Source organism: Neovison vison, chromosome 11 (assembly GCF_020171115.1).
Source record: "Neovison vison isolate M4711 chromosome 11, ASM_NN_V1, whole genome shotgun sequence".
In the NCBI taxonomy this organism is placed as follows: Eukaryota; Metazoa; Chordata; class Mammalia; order Carnivora; family Mustelidae; genus Neogale; species Neogale vison.
Window position 1 is genome coordinate 78,303,209 of NC_058101.1, and position 23,604 is coordinate 78,326,812.

The window sequence follows — 23,604 nt, forward strand, 5'->3', positions numbered from 1 at the left end:
ACACTAAAGAACATTACATAAGAAAGAAATAGCTCATTTTCTATCATATTTCACAACGCATCTCTAACTTTACCTAAAGGAACATTAGATTTTTATAATCTCCCTTGAATATACAATTATCAACATAGGATGACACCATTTTCCTGTGGACTTACCAACCATGAACCTACAGAAAATTACCCGGGACATCATTCTTTCTAGAATTACTTTTAACGACAACAACAAACTAAAAGTCAGCATTGTCTTTTGAACACACTTACCAGCTGACTGGCCGCGGTTGGTGGCATCATGATCACTATCTCCCTGTTCACTGTCTCCATGACCACTGTCCTTAGAGCTTACTATGTCAGCTTCCTGGAATGCAGAACTAGAAGTACAAAAACGTGAATATTAGAATAAAAAATGTGAAGAAACACAGAAAACATTCTTCTGCCACCACATGGTCACCAATGGTGCTGCAGATTCATAAACCTCTCAGATGGCTTTATTTCTGCAGAAAGCTAGTTTTCATCACTTTAAGCCTAATTCTTTAAAACTGAGCAGAACAGTCAGTTCGAGCCTTTAAGACATGTCACTTTAGTCATTATTCTATGATTAGCGTTATGCATATGTGTATATCATTTTCATAAAAGAGAGTATATATCCACCTGGAAAAGGGAGGCTATCAGAAGCAGTGTAGGAGTATAAATTGATAAAATATTAAAATATATTCAGTAAGTTTTATATAGATGAATTATATCCATATTTTTAATGTATTGTCTAGGAACCCCAACATAATCAGTATTTATGTTCTGGAGATGCTTTATATGTCTTATATTTTAATATTGGACAATACACCTAATTCCTAATTTTAGTAGGTAGTAAACTGTCCACACATGGCTAGGGAAAAAAAAAAAAAAAAGTCCATACCTGTTAACTCGGCGAGGTCTGTCAACTAGATAGCTGAGCTCTGCTCGCTGGTGTTTAGTCTAGAAAAAAAATAAATAAATCAAGAGCATTTGAATGCTAAGGGCTTAACTAATAGTCTTCTTCTGAGGTTAGGAACTGAGTCTAGTTTAAGTAATTGTGTGTAGTTTTATGAATTTTCAAGCTGTTCTAAGACCTCATCCTAGTGATTACGGGGTAAGGTAAGGGCAAAATGCAGAGACAGGTCAGTCTAGATTTTCAGTAAAAGTTAAAAAAAATTGCAAAAATAAAAGGCCAATTTTAAACGTGTGTGTGCATGTGTGTGTGTCATTAAGGAGAGAATGCAAATGACCTCATAGCTAGGGCTCATAAACTATTGTCCCTAATAGAATCAACCTAGGTATACTCTGCAGTCTTTCTTCCAGTGGCCTAAAAAAGTGTTTAGGTGCATACTGGTTTGACACAAGAAAAACAGCACGCTCAATAAGAAAAAGTTTGGATATTTTATGGAATTATTTTGTTGTTTATTTTCAAAATGTGCTTAAGATACAAATGAGCTGTACAAATATTCATGAAAGTCAATTAATAATATCTTAATATCTAAGACTCAAATAAATAAAATAACCTGCCAGGAAAGGAATTCATAATCCCCCTCCAAACACCCTCTGCATTTTCCTCCCCATCTCCACCATCCACACACCTTTTCTGCTCCAAACCTTCTTGTACATAAATCAACTCTGTTCTCCCCCTCCCTCCCTCCTTCCAACTTTGCCACTTCTCCATTTTTAAAAAGAAATCGGAATTGACAAGCCAAATTCTTCGAGGAAGAAAGCCAACAGCAGTGATTTATCAAGAACAGTGGCAAAATGTGATTATTAGCTAAAAGATGTATTTAAGGTAACAATTGTTTAAGCCTTTTGTTAGTTTACGCTTACAGGGATTTGTGCCAAAGCAACTTCATTCAAATTCACACTGTGTGGGCGTTGGACTTGAGGAGCGTCTGTAAATGCTGTCCAGAGCAGAACTGAAGGCTTTTCTGCAACCCGAGTTCAGAGGACAAGGATCTGATAACTTATTCACTAAAACATGCATTTGAGTTTAGACAACTGTGCGAAGTTAAACAATCTATAGCTTACTTTACACGCGACTGAAAGCATCGATAAACAAAGCAAACAATTAACTTTATTAATGCCTGGGACAAACGCAAAAAGACCTTTGCCAGTACCAAAAAGTCCCTCCATCGCATTTCCCTCGCTCCCCTCAGAATTCTGAGAAGGGAAAGGACTGAGAAGGGGTTAGGATTTTAAAGGAACGATGCCAGAGGGAAGAAGGAGGGTCCAAGGTGGCAAAGCACCAAGGGGAGGAAATGAAAGTAAATGTGGAGGGGTGGAGCGCAGAAAATTAGGGACAACACGAAGTTTAGGTTACATACGAAGGGGTGGGATAGCCTCCCCCCAATTCCTGCCCCCACAAAGATACAAATAAGTTAATATCCTAAATATAAATACACAGTGCACCAGAGATACAAGGGCCGGGCTAGAGAAGGCTTTCAGATGGAGGAGATGAGAGATGGTGGTCCTTTCGCTTCAGCCTTACCTCGTTGGACAAAATGCTTCCGTTGGAGATGATGTCGGGCTGCTGGTCTGTGTAGCCGGTGACGATGGCCCCACAGGGGTTGTGCTCAGTGTCCGTGCTCCGTGAAGGGCTGCAGGGCTTAAGGAACATCAGGTCGGTCTTGGCGGACTCAGGGGTCAGGCAGACCTGGTAGCAGTAATTCTGGTTGTGGTGGTGGGAGCCGAAGCTCCCGGACTCCTCCACCGGCACTTGGGCCGGGTTACTGGGTACATTAGAGCTTTGCACCAGCATGATGTCTGACTTGCTGAGTTTCTTCTTGCGCGCCCGGGCTTGGCGGCCACAGCAGGTCGAGCCCCCGCTGCCACAGCAGCAGCAGCAAAGGCAGCAGTCGCTGGCTAGACACGTGTAGATGTTGAGCTTCTTCTCTTTTTGGCAACGCACGGCAAGCACGATCATGGCTAGCAGGAATATGAAGGATACCGAGCCCAGCGCAATTATGAGAATGAGGGTGAGGTCCAGCGAGGTCTCCCCGCCGCCAGAGCGGCTGGGGCGCTGATGCTCCCCTGACCCCCCGCTACCGCCCCCGCCCCCACCCTGGGGCTCCACAGCTCCATCCACCAGCTGCACCACCAGTGTGGCAGTGGAGGACAGGGGCGGCTGCCCGTGGTCGCGCACCTCGATCACCAGCTCGTAAGGCCGCTGGGGGTCGCGCTTGGCCGGCACCCGACGCGCGGTGCGGAGTTCCCCAGTGCGCCAGTCCATGCGGAAGAGGTTCATTTCGTTGCCCCGCACAATGCTGTAGGTGAGCCGAGCGTTCTCGCCGTCGTCCGCGTCCACTGCGGCCACGCGGGTCAGCAAGTAACCCGGCTCCGCCGACCGGGGCAGCACCTCCCGCGCTGGAGTCCCGTTGCGCCCAGGGAGGGGCGCCACTATGGCAGGGGCATTGTCGTTCTGATCCACGATGAGGATGTTGACAGTGGCGTTACCAGCCAGAGCCTGGGGGCTTCCGGCGTCCCGAGCTTCCACTTGGAAGCTGAAGTCCTTGAGCTGCTCGTAGTCGAAGGAGCGCAGGGCGTACAAGTAGCCGTTCTCAGAGTTGATGGACACGTAAGTGAAGACGCTCATGCCCTGGATCTGGCACTCGAGGATTGAGTAGGCTAGCTGGGCGTTGGCGCCCTCATCGCGGTCTGTGGCGCTCACCGCGTAGATGTATGCGCCCGGCACGTTGTTCTCGGTCACATACACGTCGTAGACCGGCTGGCTAAACCGCGGTGCGTTGTCGTTCACATCTGACACTTGTACCTGGATCGACTTACTGGTAGAGAGCGCCGGCTCGCCCCGATCCCGAGCCACCACTGTTAGGGTGTAGGAGTCTCCAGCCTCTCGGTCCAGAGGGGCCTCAGTCACGATGGTATAGTAGTTCTTGAAGGAAGACTTGAGGCGGAACGGCACATCCCCCAACAGCTCGCACTGCACCTGCCCATTTTCCTCTGAGTCGCGGTCGGTCACGCTGAACAGGGCCACCACTGTACCCGGCGCGGCGCCTTCGCTCACTGCCTCCTTCACGGTGCTGAAGCTGATCTCCGGCGCGTTGTCGTTAGCATCCAGTACTCGCACTAGCACCTTGCAGTGCGCGGGCACGGCGTTGGGGCCCAAGTCCTTGGCTTGTACGTATACTTGGTACACTGGGCTCTCTTCATAGTCTAGCTCGCCGCTCACCTCCAGCCGGCCGGTGCGCGGGGAGAGTCCAAAGAGCTCCCGCGCCCGGGGCGAAATGTGACTGCTGAAGGAATACACGACTTCGCCATTCTGTCCCTCATCTGGGTCTGTGGCGTTGAGCTGGATTACGAGCGTGCCGGGTGGCGAGTTCTCTGGTAGGGACACAGTGTAGACGGGTTGGTCGAAGGCGGGGACATTGTCGTTGGAGTCCAGCACTCGGATGGTGAGTAGGGCAGTGCCGGTGCGCTGCTGTTGGGGGGGTAGGCCCCCTCCCCCGCCGCCTCCCCCTCCTTCTCCTCCTCCTCCCCCTCCTCCCCCGTCCACCGCGGTCAGCACGTAGCGGTGCACCGCTTGCTGTTCTCGGTCCAGCGGCTTCTCCAGCACCAGCTCCGCGAATCGGTTGCCATCCCCCTGGGTCTGCACGTCCAGGGAGAAGTAGCTGTTGGGGGTTATCTCATAGTCGCGCAAGGAGTTGGTGCCCACGTCTGGGTCGAATGCGCTCTCCAGGGGGAAGCGGGTGCCCGGCGTGGCGCTCTCAGAGATCTCCACCGTCAGGTCCGGCTCCGGGAAGGAGGGGGGGTTGTCATTGATGTCCAGCACTTCGATTTCCACCCGGAACAGCTCCAGGGGGTTCTCCAGGAAGACCTCCAGGTGCAGGACGCAGGAGGGGCTCTGCTTGCAGATTTGCTCACGGTCGATCTTCTCGTTCACGTACAGCACCCCGGTCTCCAGATTGAGGTCCAAGTAAGGGGTCCGCGAGTTGGGCACCGTTTGAAACCTGCGAGCTGAAAGTTTTGTAATGTCCAAGCCCAGATCTTCAGCGATATTCCCCACGAAAGTGCCATGTTCCTGCTCCTCCTGCACTGTGTAGTGAAGCTGGGAAAAGACTCCTTCCACCATCCAGAGCAAGGCAAAGAATAATAGCACAATCATCTCCAAAGGGAAAGGAAGCAGCTTCCCGCAGCCAGCCAGCCACCCAATCACCTCCCCCACCACCACGAAAAAAAAAAAAAAATCTGAAAAAAAAATACAAATAAAAGTGCGCTATGTGGGGGCTCCTGTGGCTTTCTGTCCTTAAAAATCTTATTCCTTTTGCTTCATTTTAGGGCTTCCCCCAAATCAGCCTCATTTTTCAATCTTAGCGCAGGAAGGGTGACAGGCATCCCCTTTCCTCATCTGTAATCTTCCCACTGACCAATTAATAAAATAATAATACAATAGTCAGCGTCCTTTATTCCGACAGTCTTGGCGCAACGCGGCGCTGGCAAATCCCAAGGAGGAAATTTCGATATTTCAAGACTGTCCTCGGTTTGTCTTCTTGCTGATGGGAGGAGAAGAAGGAGGAGGAAAAGGAGGAGGAGGAGAAGGAGGAGGAGGTGGAAGAGGAGGAGGAGGAGGAGGAGGAAGATGAAGAGGAAGAGGAGAAGGAAGAGGAGATGCTGCTGGCACCGCTGAACATGCCTCAATGTCAACGGCTGGCAAACGCAAAAGGGCTTAAAAACAGCAAGAGAATTTTGTGCCGGAAAAACATAGAACGGCTCTGCAGCATAAAACTTTCATTCTCTTCATTTCTCCGGATGGATGTTCTTCTTGGCATTTTCTCCTCTTTTCGCTCTATCTGTATTTTTTGGCTTTCATAGTTCTGTCTCTCTCTGTCCTCATCTCCACCATCATCTGCCTCTCTATAAGTGTGGTGACCAGTTTCTTTCCTGCTGTTTTCTTCCCAAGCCTCTTTCCCTCTAACCTGTCTCTCTTCCTTCCAGTCTTTCCCTCCTCCTGCTTCAGCCCTAGAGCCAGTGATCTCGGCTGGCAGTTTCTGAGCTCCGAACGCTCCGCTTTTCTGTTTTTGCGCAGCGCCCTCATTCTGCCAACCAATCGCTGAGGAGCACCACCCACCGAGTCGCCGCTAATTGGCCAAACTGGCTGTCAAGCAGGTGCGTCATTCGGCAGCTAGGAGGGGCGGGATGGAACCCGCGTCCGGGCTGGCGGCCGGGGTGAGTGTGAGTGTGAGAGTGAGAACAGCCCCGCAGGTCCCGAGGCGCTGGCTGGGGACTCTGCCGCGGAAAGTTCCCAGTCCCCAGCCGCAGGTAATGGAGAGGGAATAGAGAGGTTCCCTGTTTGCATCAGCAAATGCGAAAACATAATAGCAACAGCAGCGGTGTCCTCTCTCCGGAGCGGGGTTTCCAATGACGCTAACATTCTTTTTCCTTTAAGGTATTTTCCTTTACTACTGATCGTGGAAATAAATAACCGGGAAGGGAAAAAGTTGCAGAGGGGCCACTAACTACAGGGGTTACCTAATTAAGGGACTCTGGCAGAGTTTGGCTTTTATTTTTTATTTATTTATTATTATTATTTTTTTTTTTAGAGATATCGATTGTGTAAAACTAAGCGTGAGGGTCTGAAGGGGCTGTGTGGAAAGGAGTGAAGCGGTTGGAGTGTGGGGTGGAGGTGGGTCCTGAAACGCCCAGGGATTCACGCTAAGGGATGTGGGAGGACAGGTCTATAGATGTTCAGACCCCTCAGACTTGCCTCTTCCGCTTCCTCGGTGTATATCCACGACATTCTTACCAAATAGATTAATTCCCTTGGGGACCTAGTTCAAACTGAGAGCGCTTTGATCAATGACTGAGGAGTTTCGTTTGAGCACCGCCTTCAAGCACGCCAGCCTAACGCTCGACTCGCTGGCATCCGAGCATCGCTGGGCGCTGCGCGGCGCCTTGGATATCCCTGCGCCTCACCCCGCCAAGTGCTACGCTGCGGCGGCGCGCTCAGGCTATTTTCTGCTTTTTCTGACATTTGGAGATCCCCCTCCTCACCCCCATACTAAACCGGGGCACCGATTGCTGCCCAGTTTGAGACAAGACCGCTGGATGGGAACAGCGGAGCGGCTGAGAATACGGGCCGGGGTGAGGATGGGTAGGTGGGCAGGGGCCGAGCGCATGCAGTGCCCTAGTCTGTGGGGCTCCGGGTATCGGAAAATGCGCTTGCACACTTAATGGTGCTCACATCCATCCTCCTTGGCCCGGTGCACAAGACTGTGCAAAGCCCCAAAGGAGCGCCAAACCACAGACCCGGATCTCGAAGGATGCGCTTCAGGAGCTCTGAGTGCCCACTGCCGTGACGCGGGGGCAGAGCAGCGCATCCATGCATCCAGTTCTTGTGAAGTTAAAATACAGCGCGAACTCTTCAATGCTAGAGAGTGGAATGAATGTCAATTCTCCAAGAAAAAGATTTTTAAAGCATATTTTTTATATTAACTAATGGGCTGTAGAGGGTTGTTATTCACTAAAGCTGTCCCTGTTCAGTCTTTTTCCTATGCCACAATATAGAATGGTCCCCTGCGGCTTCCTGGTAATGAATGACCCGAGAGTAACACCGCCACAACCTGCAAGAAAAGGAGATCCCTTTACCCAATCCCGAGGTACGTCGACATTTCTTCGTTGCAGGGAATTAAGGAGAGCGAGTGTCCACAGGCGTGATTACAGACTGAGGCATGGCTCTGAGTCCCGTGAGTGCGTGTCTAGTGCCCTGACACCCCCACTCTTGGCTCTTTCATGGAGATGGGTCCTGCCTTTGAGCGGTTAGAAGGAAAAGATGCCAGCAAAAATGGCTAATCTTTTTTCAGCTGCAGTAAATTGACTACTGGCCATAGCCAAGAGAAAACCGCTGCAGTTAAAATGATTTTAGCATCGTGTCTACTGCTGAGAATGGAGTGGCAGTTTATAAAAAGGACCTGTGGATCAATGAAAAGGAGATTATAGTGTATCTGAATATTAATAACGGCATTGCATCTGTATTTTCCACCCCCCCCCCCTTTCTGTAGATCTGCAGGATTGAAATGAAATATTTTGAGCTCTTCCAACTGACTCATCAGAATTCTGGAGCATTTTTAAAATGACGGTAATTTTCTAATGCTTTCATTTATACGTTTGGAAACACTAGTGTGTGCGCGCGAGTGCACGCGTGTTTGCATGTGAGAGACATGTGGCTGAATGACAATGCAGATCCAGAAATTGTTTGAGGAAGAGGGTTTGTGTTTTCAAAATGTAGATGAAGTTTGAGCCGACTTGGGGCGTTCGCTGAGAGCCACAGAGCTTCCAGAGGTGAAGATGAGAACGTTGAGAGATGGCCAGATTTGCCTGTAAATAATCACTACATCCACTGTAACACTTGAGCTGCATTTTTTTTTTTTTTTTTTTTTTTTTTTGGTAGCTGTTGTGTTTGAGCCGGGAATTCTCTCTGCAAACGTGGATTACAGGCGTCTCCTAGCGGCGAAAGCAGCATAGGACAAGTCAGAGAATTTTTCTTTGGTGCTTTCTCGTTTGGCAGGGTTCGCCTGTTGGGGGCTCTGCAGGATTTCTTGGGTCGCGAAGGCCTGTGTCCGCGCCGGCGACGCCGGCCCGGGTCCCCTAGAGGTCTCGCCTCTCTGACTTCTGGTCTTTGAGGCTTCCCGGGACCTTGGGGGTGACAACGGGGTCTTCTGCTAGGGGGAACATACCCGAGCCCAGCCGTCCTCCTCCCTCTAGGTAGCTCTATCCAAGGGCATTTGAGAGAGTATTTTGTTCAGGGCAAGATTCAGATACTGGCATCAATAGCCTTCCTCGCCTCTTTACCCTGGAACCATTACACAGCCCCACCCCGCCACCCACAAAACAAAGGCCTTTTAAAAAGGCCTCTTAATTCCTTTTCCTTTTACATTTCCTTCGGTGAACCCCGGAATTTAGTGAGGCCATGATTACAAAAATGAGAACCTCGGTAGAGGGGTTCACGACCTCTTTGAAGTGCAGAATATACTGTGATACTGTATCCCACTCTCCTCCCTCCTCCCATTATGGACCGCAAAGGGAGCAGTAACACCTAGCGAACACAACCTTATCCCCCACCCGCAACACCCCCTCCAGGGGAGCCAACCATATGGGCTAAAACAAATTGCATCCTAAACTAGAAGGGGAAAGTAGGTATTATTTTGAGGGATGTATCAAAATCAATTGTCATAAAAGTCCTGCTTGATGTACGAGAATGATAATGCACACTCATGTATTGCATTGGCCTCTAAGTACAGCAGAAACTGGGGGGGCGCTAAGGATCCCACAAATTTGTTTTAAATACATGGTTACAAACTTCAACACTAGGTAACAGGGTTGATTTCTTCTCTACCCTTTTCTGGAAAAGGCGGGAGGGAAACAAGTTTGTTAACCAGCGTTTGGATAAATGAGTGTTTGCAGTGATTTAACTTGACTTGAAAGCAATTTGTTTCTAAATCCTCTTATTATTGCAGTGTGCCCAGAGCTTTGAGAAGGCTTTTTTTTTTTTTTTTTTTTTTTTTTTTTTAAGAAATGGAAGAGAAAATTTTAAATTGTCAATGAGAAGTCTTTCAAACACCAGACCCAGCCAGGATTGAGCTACATGATCCTGGCATTTATCTTCCCAGCAAGGAGAGTACAGAGAGCAAACTCAGAGGACCTGGACCTTACTGCATTTCTTATGGGTATCCATGAGACAGGTTTATTTGTAGTAGTATAACCTAGCTTAAGAGGTAGGAAGGCAAGGCTTTGGGGGCAAGACACTGTGTTAGTTTTGTTCATCTACTTTAGAAAGAGAATGTTGACTAGAGTTTCTAGAAAAGATTTATAACTTATGCTATTATAAGCATTTAGGTGACTCTTTAGATACTGTGTTATAATGTTCTGGTCAACAGAGAACAAACCAATCCATGTTTTGGGGATTGGGAATACTAGCTATTCCATTAAAACATTACTATGTTCAAAGTAGAAATGTTCTTCTCCATTTTGTTTAACCTAGTTAATATTGGTGCAGCTTCACATTTCAATGTCTTTTCAGTTATCAGACAGGGCCAGCGTTTTGTTAAACTCTAAACAGTGAATTAAAAGCACTGATGAGCTGAAGCAGCCCTCTAATGCAAAATGACAAATTGCACTTAAGCAATACATGAAGAAGAAAATGATTTATGGATTTTTACAATGGTCTGAGCAAATGAAAGCAACATGAATTATACATCCTAATGCTCACGATATCATTTTCTAATAATACTGTTTCAGTTCAGATGCTACACTCTCATCCTTTCTATAAGAGATATTGATCAATAAGAGGTCCAGGAATATTTTTAAATTAGGCAGTGGTGTCTGATATGGGTTCCAAATATATATATATTTTTTCTGAGTATGGGGCAGAGGGTGAACATTGAACATACTAATATTCCAGCAGCTCCTTCACATATTGTGTCTTTGAGTGATTTATAGTCCTTTGGAAACTTACGTTTTGTTCCACACCTTTCAGAATGCAAATAAATAGATCTAATTTAGAATGACAAGCTTTATTACATCATGACCTCATTCTCTGAAAATCAAAATGCATAATCTCATCTTACCTTTTCCTTTTATTGCTTTTGATATTGAAAAATCTGTTTTCTCCAAAATGTCTCTTACCTTCTTCGTATTTGTTTTATCCTATTTTTCCAGAACATTGTTTAATTCCTTAGTGTGTTAAAGACACACCTGAGTTAGTAAAAAGGTCATATACCTTGATTTTATTTTGGTCTTAGTAGACAGAATAGATCTTATGGCTGTCATAAATTACAGGAAAAAAATCAGATTAAATTTTATGTGGTGCTTGTTTTTTGAGTCTGGGAAAAAAAAAAGTTTAGTTACCTTTGTGTTATGATGTGTGTCTACTCCTAGCACTTTTATTTAACCATTTTTGGCTTATATAAGTATTTTAGAGCATGGGTAGAATTTTAAGTGAAGACTGTCTTTGCTGTATTATGTACTCAACCACAGGAAACTTCTAATTACCCAGAGGCCTCCAGAGCCACATTATTAGGCTTAATCTTAATTATCCAGGTTTATAAAAAAAAGAAAAAGAGAAAAATTGAATCACAGCGTCTGCTTTTGACAGCATTAATAATCACTCTTACTGCAAGTTTACTGAAATCAATGAAGTGATTAGGATTGTAAATAAGAACTACAAGATATCACATTTAAAAGGCAAGCTGCTTTGCTAATATAAGTGATGTGTGGGTTTTACTGATGGAGCCCAATGGTAGAAATGAAGGTTGAAACATTAAGATCGATTCAGAACAATTTCAAAAAGTAATTGCAAGCCCTGATTAAGTTTATATAAGTAAGAAAAAAAGATGTTTAGAATTCTGTGTTTTTTTCTTCCCCAGTGTGTTTGCTTCTTATTTGACAATGATACAGTCAGCATAATGCTAGCATTTGTCTGGTAAGTATAAATTGTGTTCTTCAGGGAAAGCCCCTTGAGTTTATAAATACAAAATGAGATTACCCAAATTGGGATTAGGGTTATAAGCCATAGCATTATTTTCTGAAGAGTTTGAAAATGTTATTGGAGACAGATACCAGGCAAAGAATATCAAACATAACTTGAGAATTCCATTAATAATTAATAATTGGAATTATAATAGTAAACAGTAAATAGATACTTTAATAAAAAATTATCTATTTTGGTTTGATTGCTACCCTACTTCGTATAGCTTTTTATAAATCAGAAACTTGATTTTCATGATGTCTTATTTCAATGGGCCTAGAATGCTACACTGTAAAGTGCTTTATTTTATTACAGTTTTTGGAGGCTTTTTAGATGAAATTGACTAATGACTTTTAAGATTTTATTTATTTGACTAAAAGAGACATAGAGAGAGAGGGGAACACAAACAGGAGAGTGGGAGAGAGAGAAGCAGTCCTCCCACAGAGCAGGGAGCCTGATGCAGGGCTCAATCCAAGAACCAAGAACTAGGGGACACTGACCTGAGCCAAAGACAGATGCTTAACCACTGAGCCACCCAGGCGCCCCTTGACTAATGAGTTTTAACAACAGCCAATGTTTTCCAAGTGTTCTTACATGAGCTATCATATCCCTCCCCATATCTATAAGTATACAAAATGAGAATTTAGAATGAGTTTATCATTTCAACATTATAGGTAAAGATACTAAGGATGTTCAGAGTTTAAGTAACTCTTTGAATGAATACAAAATTCACATTCAGGCCTTTTGATGCTCATGTTGAGGCTCACTTTCCTACACCATGATGTTTTTCTAGTTTGAGTTAGATTTATTTAAGAGGTGAAGAAAAAAAAAAGTGCTAATTTAGAGGTGAGGTTCATCCAGATTTTGAAAGGCAATAGTGCTGGTTTTATCCTAGTCAAAATGGCTAGTAAATTGAGTTGAGCCATGGAGAAATTCATAAATGAATTTAAGGAGCAATTTTTTGTGTGTGTGTGTGTGTGTGTGTGTGTGTGTGTATGTATGTATGAGGGAGTATTGTCAGGAAACCCAAGCTTGAATATGTTTTCTTACAAGAGTGAATGGTTTCTAGCACCCACCTCTTTCTCATGCAGAAGTGTCTGACATGTGAATTGTAGGTTTTAACTGAAAATGGAAATTGATAAAACAAATATGTCCAAAAGGAAGGGAGCTCTGCTTCATCCAGTCCTGAAAAATACAATGTTAATCAATGGTCCCAGAAGTATTGTCTTAGTTTATTAGACTTTGTTAAAAGCTAGAAAAAAACCAAGAAGTATATCAGTTTTTTTATAATTCAAATATTAGTGTTTACTTTGTATAGGTTTCTGAACTTGTCTTTAATTTAAAAGGAAAACTTTCTTTGAGCAAAATTTCTAATATCATTTTATACTAATTTCTTCAGTGTTGCTCAGAAAAGATTGTTATAACTTTCTATTTTAAAGTTAAAGAAATTTATTTGACAATTTTGTGCCAGCAGAAAATGAAAGGAAACAACTTTAAAATAATTTTAATACGGAAAGAAATAATCAAATGAAGATGATTATGGAATCTTTTTTACCTACTGTAAGTAAAATATGTATTATTATTTTGATAATAAGTATTGACAGGGGAAAATATCATATTTCTTTTAGAAGTGTATCCAGTCACTCAGAGAATGTGCAATGTAGACTCTACAGGGTAGGTTCTATATCTTACTCATTTCTAAAAGTACCCAACTGTGGAAGGCAATGGTACAGTCAATTATGAAGAACATAAACTTGAGAATCAAGTCAAACTAGGCTCAAATCCCTGCTTCTCAAAATATTTGAACTTGAACACTTTACTTAATTCCTTTGAAATTCTGTGAAAGTGTATTTAACATGCTGAACATCTGTTAAAATATGATAATATATATTGACCTTGTTGAATCATTGTGAGGCTTAACTAAAATGTAAAACTCTTGGTTCATAGTAGACTCTCAATAAATGTTAAATATTATTATAGCAAGATGTTTGGAATAAAGTGTCCTTAAATAGGATGCTTATTGAGAATAATTGGCACTGATTCCTAACTATTTTATCTCCTTCATGAAACACAAACTATTTACTTTGAGGTGCAAAAACAATTTCACATTGTTTCTATTTTACAGAAAATTATAATTTTGAAAATTGGATGCAAATAATACAAGAAAAAGACTAAACCAACATTTTAATTAGGTACCAAGACATAAAAATCAATAATGACCTTTTCTCATAGTCGTGTTTTATTTTAAAACTTTTATTTGTTTTCTTCCAGATAAGTTTAAATTTTCTATGTTTTTAATTTATATAATACTGACATGTAGACAGATTTTAAAAATCATTTTGTTAAGAACATGCTCTTTCATTGTGAAAATTTGTTTTTCTTCTGTTTTTATCAAAATTTTAGGATTAAAGTATACTTATTTGATAGGCTCACTTATTTTTCTTCCAGTTCTTTAATGTAAAGCCTTCATACCTACTATTCTATTCATGCTGATGAGTACTAAAATTCTCAAAATTAAAAACAAATTAGTGAATATCAGTTACTTAAGATAGAATGAGTTTGTTAGAATTAGACTCAATTCTGAGTCTCAAGCCTCAATCGTATCTGACTTTCTCCTCAGCATCCTTCTCCTTGTAATTTTCCTGCCCAATATTGCTGTTACTAGTATTGTATTCTCTTCAGCAGCTTCTTAGAATTTTAGAAGCAAAAACATGCATGGGTGCTAGTGTGATAGGAGCACAGTCATAGGAATACTGAAAGAATAGAAAAAATGTAAATCATGGATATATTTTTTTAAGGATTCATACTCAATTTGAAATATAAAGAACATACGTTAAAAGGTTTGAATAACTTCATTGAACGGAATGAAAAAAAAAACTGTTAAAACATATAGTTTTGTATGACCATATGACTATGACCACCAAGTGCATAATGAATAAAGAAAAGACTACAATAAAACCAATTAGTTAAGCAAAGATTTTCATTAAAGGGCATTTTTGGTTATGATTGATTGATTTTTGAGAGAGAGAGAGCACACACGGGTGGGGGTGGGCAGAGGCTGAGGGAGAGGGAGAGAGAGAATCTCAAGCAAACTCTATGCTGAGCACAGAGCCTGACCCGGGTTTTGATTACAGGACGCTGAGATCATGACATGAGCTAAAATCAAGAGTCAGTCACTCTGAGCCTCTTGTTATGATTTAAAACTATCTGAAGCAGGGTAGAGGGGTTTGCACAGTGGAGAAGTGAAGGCAGTGAGAGCAAAAAGCTTTCTGTAGGGATCATAAAACAGCAAAATAATCTTTTCAATTATGGGGCAATATCCTGACCCTGGACTCAGTTCCTTAAGTCTGCCATGTCAGAAGGCCTTAATTTTGTTTCATTGGATTTTTTTCCTCTCCATCACCACCTGCAAGAACTGACCAAATTTAAGGTCAGCAGACAAGGGTGATATCCTCATTCAGCATACATACCTGAGTAATGCTTTTGGTATGGTTTGGGCTAATAGCCAAAGTTCAGCCTTAGAATTATGATAAAATGTAATATTATTGCTTGTTCATTAGCATATATATTTAAGGACCTTGGGGCTGTTGTTAATCTAATGATGAAGTGCTGATTGCTGATTTTCTCAAACCATTTTTTAGCCTTTCCTACTCAGAATACCTAAGTATCTAATTTAACAAGAACATATTTTCATTCTGCTGGACAGATAAGAGAGAGAAGTATTACTTAAGTCTAAGAAACCTAACAGACATTCAGCTAACTGGTCACATTTTTGATGGATTTGTTCGCAGCATAACCGGTACTTCATAAAAATGTGCTGATTAAATAAATGAATGATTGACCTTTTAAATTTCTACTATTATTCATCTTAAAAGATATTTCTAAGATATTTTGCTCAATTCCACAATCTATGTTTTTAATAATCTGTATTTGAGAAAGGTCTTTTTAAGTTGGTTATTGCAAAGAAACCCAAGATGAAAAGTTCACCATGTAAGTGCTTACAACTAATGAAATACATTTCTTCTCTCTCCAATTACTACTCAAAAGTGATGTATCATTATGATTTTGTTTTCTAATTTTCACCCTATTTCATATATACTATGTTGACCTTATATACAAAAATGAATAGAGTAAGTAAAATGGCCAATATTCTGAATTGTTTTATTCCTTTTATAAGGTCATGACAAACTAAGGAGTCCTCTGTGATTAGAATGTTAGATGTTAAGGATAAACATAGATGAGATGGGAGGACATTTGCTGCCTCAGACAGAATCAGAAGATACTATAATTTAGAAGAGTATTTCAGGATTAAGTTAAAAAAATATTGATTAATTTTGTAGACTCTAAGTGATATACTGAATTTCAAGCCAGAGGGGACACTGTCTTGCTTCTAAGCTTCTCTATTCTTTAATCTCCCTAAATGGAATTATGTCACTTCAAGAAAAGGCTATCAGTTGCCATAGTGTGTACAGATATATATATATATATCTTTCATAATCCCCAGCTTCCTTATTCCATAATTGCCAGACCCATATTGTAGTTTAGGTGTTATGGAGTTTGGAAATAATTCTGTAATTAGTCTGACAACAATTTTACATATGCAAGATTCAGAATAATCCTGTGAGGTTTTTCACAGACTAATAAAGTCAGGATTAGTTGACCAGAATGAAAGATTTCAGCGTAAAGGTAAAGTACACACTTTAGGGGGAAAAAAGGCATAGCAGTTAAAACTATGTTTTTGGTATAGGAAAATTTTTAAGAAGTACCAATGGAAAAGGACAGATGACACATCAGGTGATTAGAAGTTTGCTTGGTTTAAAAAGGAGAAGTTTGATGTCTGTTGTGAAAAGAAAGGTTTATTTTTTCATATTTCATGATAAATGAAAATGAATTACCTGCAGGATTTGAGCATTAATTAAAAGATATAAAACCATGGGATAATTAGATTTATGATAGCATCTGTCAACTGAAAAAAGAGGTATACTCGAATTACCAGAAATTGAGTTTATTCAGGAATAGCAAAAGAACTACAAATCTGAAGGCAAAACTTAACCGAGCTTTTGTGACCCTGAGGGCCGCAGGACGCTGCAATGGACAAGGAGTGCAAAGAGTGGGGAGTCCAGCCAGAATCTAAGCAGTAAATTTATTGGCTTGAGAAGAGGGAGAGATTCTTCGCGGATGTCCATTGGCCCAGAAATAAGTTTCCCTCTTTTTTAAATGGGGCTTTTACGGCAAATCAGTATCCCAGGTTTCCCTAAGAGCGCATGCGTGAGATTCTCCATCTCCGAACCTCTGAGGCTTGGTTTCGGTTTTAGACTGAAATCCTTTCAAACGCGGCAGGTTTATGTAGCTCAGATACCTTTCTTCCAACAGGGCTTAACGTTGTGCTCTTCGGGTTTACTCCTGAAGGCAAGTAAAAAAAACTTCCGAAACCAATACGTGAGAGAAAGCAGAAACTGTGCTCTTCCACTACGTGAGGCCCTCCAACGGAGAACAGGAGCCTTCTCCTCTGAGGCGCTCCTGGCATCCCCACCCCAATTAACCAAAACTGCCAATGGTGGCAACAGATGGAGGTTCTGGAAGGGGAAATCGAGGCTTGAACTTTTTGGACCTCTCTTTACTGCAATGTGAGTTTCCTTTGACACTGATGTGGGAGGAGGGGAATTAGGAGGAGGGGAATTAATATTGTTAGCCTTTCTTCATTACCAGGGTTAGAAAAATACCCATTTTTTTGGTGTTGAGATCCCTGAAACTCGTAAAAGGTTACTCAGGGAATCCTGAACTAATGAGTGGAAAGTTTGTTGTTGTTGTTGTTGTTTTTGTTTTTTCTTTATTCATTCGAGAGTGAGCGAGAGAGCTCGTGCGCGAAGTGAGAGCAAGGCACGTAAGTCCAAGCTGGGCGAGTGGGAGGCAGAGGCAGAGGAGGAAGCGACTCCCTGCTGAGCAGAGAGCTCCATCTGAGGACCCCGGAATCATGACCTGAGCTGGAATCAGATGCTTAACCGCTTACTCGACTGAGCCACCCAGGGGCCCCCACCCTCCAAGTGGAGAGTATTTCTAACATGCATAGATAGCTTGGACGATGTCTTCTGATCGGAAAACTAAGATATTGGTTGTTTTATGGTTATTTCTTACTGAAATTCAAATTAAAATTTGTCTAAAATGTTTTTTTTTCTTTCATGTTTTATTATATCATTTCTTTTTTTTTTTTTTAAGATTTTTTTTAAATTTATTTATCAGAGAGAGAGAGAGGGAGAGAGAGGGAGCACAGGCAGACTGAATGGCAGGCAGAGGCAGAAGGAGCAGCAAGCTCCCTGCCAAGCAAGGAGCCCGATGTGAGACTCGATCCCAGGACGCTGGGATCATGACCTGAGCCGAAGGCAGCTGCTTAACCAACTGAGCCACCCAGGCGTCCCTAGTATATCATTTCTTATTTAATTGTTTTTCTATAATCAAATACACAAGATTTATCTCTGAAAAGCAAAAGAAAAAAAGGGTAAATATCAACCTAGAACACACGGTTTATTTTAAAAAATCTATTCCTCTTTGGGGCGCCTGGGTGGCTTAGTGGGTTAAGCCTCTGCCGTGGGCTCAGGTCATGATCTCAGGGTACTGGGATCAAGCCCCACCTTAGCCCCTCTGCTCAGCAGGGAGCCGGCTTCTCTCTCTCTCTCTCTCTCTCTGCCTGCCTCTCTGCCTGCTTGTGATCAGTCAAGTAAACAAATAAAATCTCAAAAAAAAAAAAAAAGTCTATTGATCTTTGTCATGATTCTTTTTAATGGCACACCTGAATTAATCTAGGATAGGAAAATTCATTTACAAATTTAAAATAAATGCCCATTTAAACAAATGCTCCTTTTTTTCTTACTCTTAAAGTTGGTGGCTTAGACTTAGCCGACTTTCTTATGACATGTAGCATTTTTATGTTTAAAATAAGGACACTCATGGGAGCGTGAGATCTGATTATAGATTGAAGATTTAACAGGAATGCCTCTATTTCTGTGTTCTGAAATTTTACATATGAAGAAGAGTTTTATATATAAGGATAGAAATGCTGTTGATTTTATAGTTTATTCTAACTTAAATAATTATGAATAAAATAGATTAAAATTAAACCTTATGGCATTTAAGAACATCTTTTTAATAAGGTGCTGTTCTCTTAAATTGCTGATGATCACAGAATCCCTGCTGAATTTGTATTGTATTCAGCAACATTTGCAAATTTTCTTTTTTTATCTGAGAAGAATGTGTTTTATTTCAGTGAATTATAGGTGGCAGTATACACAGCTAAATTCTATGTTTTATTGCAGGTAGATAGGAGATATCTCAGTTGGTTAACAATTTCATATTTAACCTTTTCATAATTCTAACTTCCATTCTAAACTCCCCTCTTCTTTTTGTTTTTGATATAAAAATATCAGATAAACTTCCTCAAATAAGAATATGCTCTTGGGAAGTATTTTAAAGCTTAAGTTTATTCTGAAAGATATAAAGTTTTTTTTTTGTAATGTTATTAAAGGTACATTAGAAAGAGATAATATTCACTGACCAGTTGATTTAATATTAACATCAGAATTTTAAAACTGAAAATCCTCTTAGAATTATATATCAAACCAGTGAGAGGAGATTTTTTAATCTGTCTTTACATCTTCTGTTTTAAAAGTTACAAGCAAATGTGTTTTGACTGTTAATTGTAAAAATTCAATACTTTCTTGAGGTGTGATATCTATCTTTGAGAAGAAGTAGAAAATTGCTATTCTTTATGCCTCATCTCCACTCTGAAAGCATTATATTCATGACTATGATTATAAAATTATACATGTTGTAGAGAAACAGAAAAACTTTAAATTGATGATCAATACCCATACCCATCTTATGGAGAATAAGAACATTAGGCATTAAAGTGGTCCATTGACACCATACCTTCCGGAAATTTTCACAAAGTGTGTTCAAAGGATTTATGAAGGTTACTCAGAGACATGCAGGGTTGGAAGATGTGGCAGAGTGGAGGTGAGAGCCAAAGAGGCAAGCAGGTCAAACTCTGGTGCCCTGCAACTTTCCTGTTGCTTTGTTTTACATGTTGAACTTTGTAAAACAATCTCTTTCCCTTTTAACCTAAAACCATTTTATTTAATCCCAAATCCTTACATATGACGGAGGAAATTGACAATGGAGTAGACTGAGATACTTGCTGAGGGTCAAGTCAATAATTAGTAGTGTAGGGCTGACTTGACCCAGTATTGCTACCATACTGCTAACAAATAAGTGGTATTTACTTTGTATATGTGTTTTCTCTGTTGTGGGGATATTTTATGTTTGTTTACCTCCTTGCTTTGTCCCTTTCCTACCATAATTTATTTATTTTAATGCAGTCAGTTATTTTGCAATTTTTAGCCTATATGTAACTTACAATTTTCAAATAAATTTGCTTGCTTGCAAATGCTCACATTAATGCTGGGCAGTTGTTTTAGGATCATTTGGTTCTCTCAAGCTGATACTGAAATATTATTAATTCTAATAAGAAATAAGTAGATGTAGAGGAATTCAGAAATAGTTTCTTCAGATTTTTTTCAAGGTCAAAAAGATAAGTTCTCAAAACTTGAGTGTTTCTGAAGTACTTTCCAACAGGTTTTATTGTTTTTTGATAAGATGTGGTTCTCTAGCATTTGGAAGTCTGAATACCCTTAAGCATTTGGAGTCCCGAGGTAGGCATAGGCTTCCAGAAATGTAAGAAGACTTAAGTTAAATGTATTGAGCTAAATTCATTTGAAAAAACAAATGGAAATCATGAAAATAAACCCCAAATCTCCTCCCATTTGGATTGGAGAAATGCAATGGACCCCAGGAATTAACCTCCCTGTTTTTGAATAGTTTACTCTTTCAGATAGCTTTTGAGTCAAATAGTTATGTTAAGAATGAATATCTTTTCACATGAAAGACATATTATGCTTGGAGCTATCATATTCCCACAGATTATGTCTTTCTGAGAATGTTTTATTATTATATTAGTTGAGATCTCAATCTTTCCCACTACAGATGCCTAGGTTTAATAAAAATAAATAAATGAATAAACATGTTCAAGATGCGGATAGATATTGCAGTGTGAGTACAGCGGACTTATTTTGCGTGTTTGTCTAGAGCCTAGGAAAAAATCATTTATTTCAGTTGTGCTTGCATAGATCTGTATGATAATCTAGATTTCAAGTTCATGAACTCAAATTTATTTAATATAGGGCCTTCCCCAGAAGTTAATACATCTTTATGCTTCAAAATGAAATAAAATGAAATAAAAAATGGCAGGAAGTTTTGGTTCATTCACTTATTCCTTAAAGAAATGCATATTCAGCATCTACCATGTGTCAAGGTGTTTGGGATATATTAGTGAATAAAATAGACAAATGTTCTTGCCCTCATTTTAGTGTGTGTGTGTACAGACAACAACAAATCAATGTATTAAATAAATAAATCATCTAGCATGTCAGAAGGTGAAAAGTGCTATGGAGAAAAGGAAAAACTGAACAGGTTAAGAGGATCTTTAAAATTAAGTACCTCCATGGGGCGCCTGGGTGGCTCAGTGGTTTAAGCCGCTGCCTTCAGCTTGGGTCATGATCTCAGGGTCCTGGGATCGAGTCCCGCATTGGGCTCTCTGCTCTGCAGGGAGCCTGCTTCCTCCTCTCCCTCTCTCTGCCTCCTGTCTGCCTGCTTGTGATCTCTGTCAAATAAATAAATAAAATCTTTAAAAAAAAAATTAAGTACCTCCGAAATTTGTGAGGGTTATAGAATTCAGAGATGACATAGAGTGTGTTATTATTAAGTGACTATGGTTGTTTTGCCATAGGAAGAGAAAACAAACACAACCTTAACTGTTCTTTTTTAAGATTTCCTTCAGGAGTTGCTTTAAAGTAGATTTCTCATTAGCCATGAAATTGAATGTTTTCCCACTAGGGGATTTGCCCCAAACACTAAGTTAGTGGGAGAAACACTAAGATAACTTTGTCATTCTAATGGCAAAAAGGCTTTTAAAGAAAAGGTGTAAAGGGCTGTTTGGATAGAGAGAAGGTCCCCCCCCCCCCCCCCGCTTTGGCAGTAATGGAAGGTAGTATTTAAGAATGTGTCACTGAAGGTAAAACTGTGGTTTAAGATCTTGAGTTCCCAGAAGACCTTAGAAGAATTTGTGGGTTACATTATCAAAACCCTTATCTTCCATGAGGAGTAGCTAAACAATAATAAAAATAAATTAAAAGCAAGAAAGAAAATGTAGTTATTGTCATTTGAACACGTAAGTTTCACATGGAAACTGAAAACAAAGAACTTTATCAAACTTGACTGCTCCAAGAGCCTGCCTCCATTGCTCTTTGCAAAAATATCATTCTTATGCAAGCAGAAGTCTTGCATAAGGCTTTCCTTTGTGAATGCATACTCTGTGATTACAAAATGCTCACTCTTGTTTTAATGCTCTGAGGGATTTTCTACTGCTGCCTCAATTTCCTAGTTTTATTTTAGCAAAATGCCTATCTTCCAAGCTTACATATTTATTTGTTACTAACTTCATATACTTATTTACTCACTTATTTAAAAATGTGAAATGAAGTCCTATATGTTTGGGACATTGTGCTCAGTGCTTACAAAAACTTTCTAGTCAAAAAATTTCATATGAAAAGTGGTAAGGTGATACCACTAGTCTGAGTACCTGATTTGAGAGCCATGGTTTAGTTCTTTCTGGTTTATAGCTGTATAGAGATAAGAAGAGATGGATGACAGGCAGGATATGGGTAGAAGTATCACTATATATTTCTGATACACCAGATACACCAGAAAGCAGGGAGAGGTATCTGTATGAATTCAGTTAAGTGCTACACATGTGATGATGTACATAATGAAGACAAGGAGAAAAAGTTAAATGTTTTTGCTTGTAGTCCTTTTAATAAGAAAGAGACATTTTTAATATATTTCAGAATGATTTCAACACAGTGGTTCACATTTATACAAAGTTAATAATAAATTACATTAATGGTAATAATCCTTTACATTTATGTATTTAAGAAGTTTGTGAAGTCCTTGATTAGTTATTTTTAAAGTTCTTTCATAAAGAAAATTACTTTGTATAGATTATATTTTTAGAATTTGGTAAATAAATTATACCATTATAGATTGTATTTAATCTATGTTTTTTAAAAAGATGCTTCATATATATTTAGCTTACTGATTTGTTGTACCTGATTTGCTGCAAACCTATTTTTTATATAAAGATTTTCCTATTTTACAGATTGATAACGCAGTTAATGAATATATTTTTAATTCTAAATGTTAAAAGAATCATATTTAAATCATTCTTGCATTTATGTACACTGAGCTCAGTACAGTACACCATATATGTAATTATCTCATATATGCTTGTGGATGTCTTGTTTCTAATAATTTTATCACATATTAGAAATATGTGTTTTAGTTTCTATAGAATAATTGTTAAATTTCATATAATATCTTTCTGGGAGAAATGTGAGTAATTAAGCAGCACAAAGCTACCTATTTAATTAGCCTACTTGTATCCACAGAAGAATCTTCAGTTGTAAAAAGTCAGAGGGAGCTTGCCTTTAGTTAATTGAATCAGAGGATTTTTCACCTTTTTACATTTCTCTCTACTCATTTGAATTAGGTGTAGTCATTCTAAATGACTCACTAAAAAATTCCAGACTGTATACTTTTGTCTAAGTAATATTTTGTTGAAGTCTCTCTATGGTCAAATCTAGGGCCAATATCTAACTTATTTTGTTACCAGAAAGGCATGAATATGTTTTTTTTGATAAAGACATATTCAAATATGAAAATAGATTTCATTGATCTTTAAGAGTAAGGGATTTAATATTTTGACATCTACTGAATAGTTTAAAATGTAGTTTGAGAGCTGCTTAATCTTTCTTGTGGATATTGGTAAATCACAGGTGTGGAGAACTTGGCTTATATATAGATCCTTCTGTCCCCAGTTAATTGTAGTGTTTATGAAGGTGAACTTTACCTGTTTCAGCTTAATATTTCTTTTGAAAGGGCAGTCCTAATTTAGAAGCAATTGAATAAAAAGCATCATGCTTTTAATTACTTTATAAAAATAACCCG

At 40.2% G+C, this 23,604-nt stretch overlaps 1 protein-coding gene and 1 long non-coding RNA gene across 5 annotated transcripts in view; one reads left to right on the plus strand and one right to left on the minus strand.

Annotated features, from left to right (window-relative positions):
• PCDH10 (protocadherin 10) overlaps positions 1–6,011 on the minus strand; it is a 64,441-nt gene extending 58,430 nt beyond the window's left edge. For all 3 annotated transcript variants that reach the window (XM_044268195.1, XM_044268196.1, XM_044268197.1), the window contains exons 1-3: positions 2,503–6,011; positions 910–968; positions 261–367 (exon numbers count right to left, since the gene is read on the minus strand). In XM_044268195.1, coding sequence (XP_044124130.1) covers positions 261–367; positions 910–968; positions 2,503–5,133 — 2,797 coding nt within the window. In that variant the 5' untranslated portion in view covers positions 5,134–6,011. The remainder of the gene's footprint in view (positions 1–260; positions 368–909; positions 969–2,502) is intronic.
• A 187-nt stretch (positions 6,012–6,198) lies between these two features.
• The window catches only part of LOC122919259, a 79,033-nt gene continuing 61,627 nt past the window's right edge, over positions 6,199–23,604 (plus strand). Inside the window, exons 1-6 of one of the 2 annotated variants that reach the window (XR_006386779.1) lie at positions 6,199–6,414; positions 7,509–7,624; positions 8,027–8,103; positions 11,390–11,445; positions 12,965–13,050; positions 16,864–17,454. This is a non-coding gene — a long non-coding RNA (uncharacterized LOC122919259). Of the gene's footprint in view, positions 6,415–7,508; positions 7,625–8,026; positions 8,104–11,389; positions 11,446–12,964; positions 13,051–16,863; positions 17,455–23,604 lie in introns of those variants that run through there. The other variant, XR_006386780.1, reaches the window with a different exon arrangement.